Genomic DNA, 2,500 nt, shown 5'->3' on the forward strand with positions numbered 1-2,500 from the left:
TTATCTACAACGCATGTTTGTCTCCATAATGATTGCTTTTTTTCACCCACATACCATGAAATGTGTCTTTGTCTTAAAGGATAACTTCAGTCAATTTCAACATGCAGCTATAATGCTCACACTACCCAGGACTTGTCAGTACCTGAGTTTTTTTTTCTTCTTCTTCAGCCTTTCCCGAGATCCTAGTCGTTCTAATGGCGGCAGCGCTTTGTTTACATTTAAAAAAAAAAAAATGTATTCCCAAAAACATCCAAAAGGTTATACAACATCAGCAGACGACTAGCAAACAGCGGTACCTTTTGGGAAAATATTTTGAGTAGGCCTATGTTAATTTTTAAAAAACGTAAACAAACGCTGCCCCCATTAGAATAACTCAAATCTCGGAAAGGGTCTGAGCCGAAAAATGTGGCATCACCGGGCACTGACAAGTCAAGGGTAGAGTGAGCAATACAACAGCATGTTGCAATTGACAGAACTGTTCCTTTAAATGTTGCAATGCTGGGCATTATAAGCGTTATTGTTGTGTTGTGAAATATTAATGTAAATATTCAAGTGCAATTAAGTTCTCAGACGTGCAGAAGGAAATGATGGTGTGTGTGTGTTTTGTTTTCCTCTTTAGTGAATGAGATCCTGAGCGCGGCTGGAAAGGACAGAGCAGCAGCAGCAGCAGAGGCCGTAGCCAGTCCAGACGACGGCAAGAGCAGCAAGAGTAAGTGTGTGTGTGTGTGTGTGAATGAGAGATTGAGCTTGTTTTTCAGAGAAAAACAACATTGGTACTGCTGACTGCATTCTACATCAGCTTTCCGCCGTCAAAGTGGTGCTGCATTTCCAATCATCCAGCTGCCAGTCAAAAACACATAGTGTGCGTGCGTGCACGTGTGTGCGTACTGTGTGTGCGTGCGTGTGCATGGTTCTAACGTGTCTGTGTTTCTCTGCAGCTCATTCTGCCCAGCAACTCTCTCAGATCGAGGAACTCCGCAAGTTTGGTAAAGAGTTCAGGGTAAGATATTGTATCACTCCTGATTTCATCTCTCTCTCTCTCTCTCTCTCTCTCTCTCTCTCTCTCTCTCTCTCTCTCTCTCTCTGCCTCCTCCCTCCAAGACCATACTGCGGCACCCTGTTAAAATGTGAATGGATATTTTCGACCCATATGTAAATGCAGTTCTAGCTTCCCAAAATTGATATTAAAAAAAAAAAAAAAAAAAAAAACATTGCAACAATCCACATGCCCTGTAAACCGGATCAAGATATGTACACGGCTTTATAAGGTCAATTTAAAAAAATCTCTGCATACCTGTGTAACCAAGGTCTTAACCTTTGACCTGTGCCTGTGTGTGGCCCACAGCTGGGCTCCAGCACGGGTGGCCCCAGCTCTCCTGGCTCTGCAGCAGCAGCTCCAGCAGGTCCCGGGGGTGAGAACCCCGCCGCTGCCCAGCCCGGAGCTCCCAAAGCCCCCTCGGCCGCTGCCGAGGCCCCCTGCCCCGTCCCCGACGCAGCCAAGCCTGGACTCACCCTGGTTAGACATGCCTTTTATTATTATGCACTACGCACACACGCGCTCACTTTATCTATAAATGTATTTAATGATTTTAGCCTTTTTATGATTCCTTTAATTGTCAACCTTATTCTTCTTAGTCTGCAGCTGTGATGTGTTTGTTGTGTTAACATAATATTTCTTCCTCGTTTACAAACATTTTAGCTTTTTAGCGACTGCTCTTCTAAAGTGTTGTCATAACGATGATGGTAATGGTGATGATTGATTGATTAATTGAAGTAACAATTATAATACTTATTTAATGAATTAATCTTTCCTTGCCTTATAACCACAATGATCATGATAACGATGATAACGATGATGGATGGTAATGGTGAAGATTGATTGATTATAATATCAATTGTAATAATCATGGTGCCCCTCCCCCCAGAGCCAGCAGCCCCCCGCACCCGCCTCCCCCGCCGACGACCCTCACAAGGAGAAGGATGCCGCCTCCACGCCCGCACCCCCCTCCGGAGCGTCCAGCTTGCCACTTTCTGACAGGCAGTCGCCAGCCACCCCACAGCTTGCCAGGACCCCCGGCGCAGAGGACGGCCGGCCAGAGGCGCCCGTTGAGGCAGTCACAGAGTGAGTGTGACAAATAGAGCGAGAGAGAGGGAGAGATGTTGAGTGTGTTCCAATATGCGACCTTGCATCCTCCACTTGTGCTTGTGGTCTCGTACCAGGATGTAATACGTCGTTATGACATCACTGACAAGACAACAGCATTATATTTCAATATCTCGCAAAAGCTCAATTGTAAAGTCATTTTCTCATTTGCAAACTGGATGGTGAATGAAGAATAGTCCCCCAAAAATTGTTGTGGCTAGGCTAGCAGTGGGGAACGTAATTGTTTTCTTCACTGAGGTGGGGCATCAGCAAAAATGAGGCCACAAGCGCAAGTGGAGGACGCAAGGTCGCATATTGAGGTGCACCCGTTGAGACAGTGAGTGTTCCTTTTTTCCC

General features: G+C 45.6%; 1 protein-coding gene across 4 annotated transcripts in view; it reads left to right on the forward strand.

Annotated features, from left to right (window-relative positions):
• atxn2l (ataxin 2-like) overlaps positions 1-2,500 on the forward strand; it is a 29,043-nt gene that overhangs the window by 15,236 nt on the left and 11,307 nt on the right. For all 4 annotated transcript variants that reach the window (XM_063222037.1, XM_063222039.1, XM_063222038.1 and 1 more), the window contains 4 exons: positions 620-709; positions 939-1,000; positions 1,346-1,516; positions 1,926-2,122. In XM_063222037.1, the coding sequence (XP_063078107.1) occupies positions 620-709; positions 939-1,000; positions 1,346-1,516; positions 1,926-2,122 (520 nt within the window). The remainder of the gene's footprint in view (positions 1-619; positions 710-938; positions 1,001-1,345; positions 1,517-1,925; positions 2,123-2,500) is intronic.

This window comes from Engraulis encrasicolus, chromosome 17 (genome assembly GCF_034702125.1).
Source record: "Engraulis encrasicolus isolate BLACKSEA-1 chromosome 17, IST_EnEncr_1.0, whole genome shotgun sequence".
Classification (NCBI taxonomy): Eukaryota; Metazoa; Chordata; class Actinopteri; order Clupeiformes; family Engraulidae; genus Engraulis; species Engraulis encrasicolus.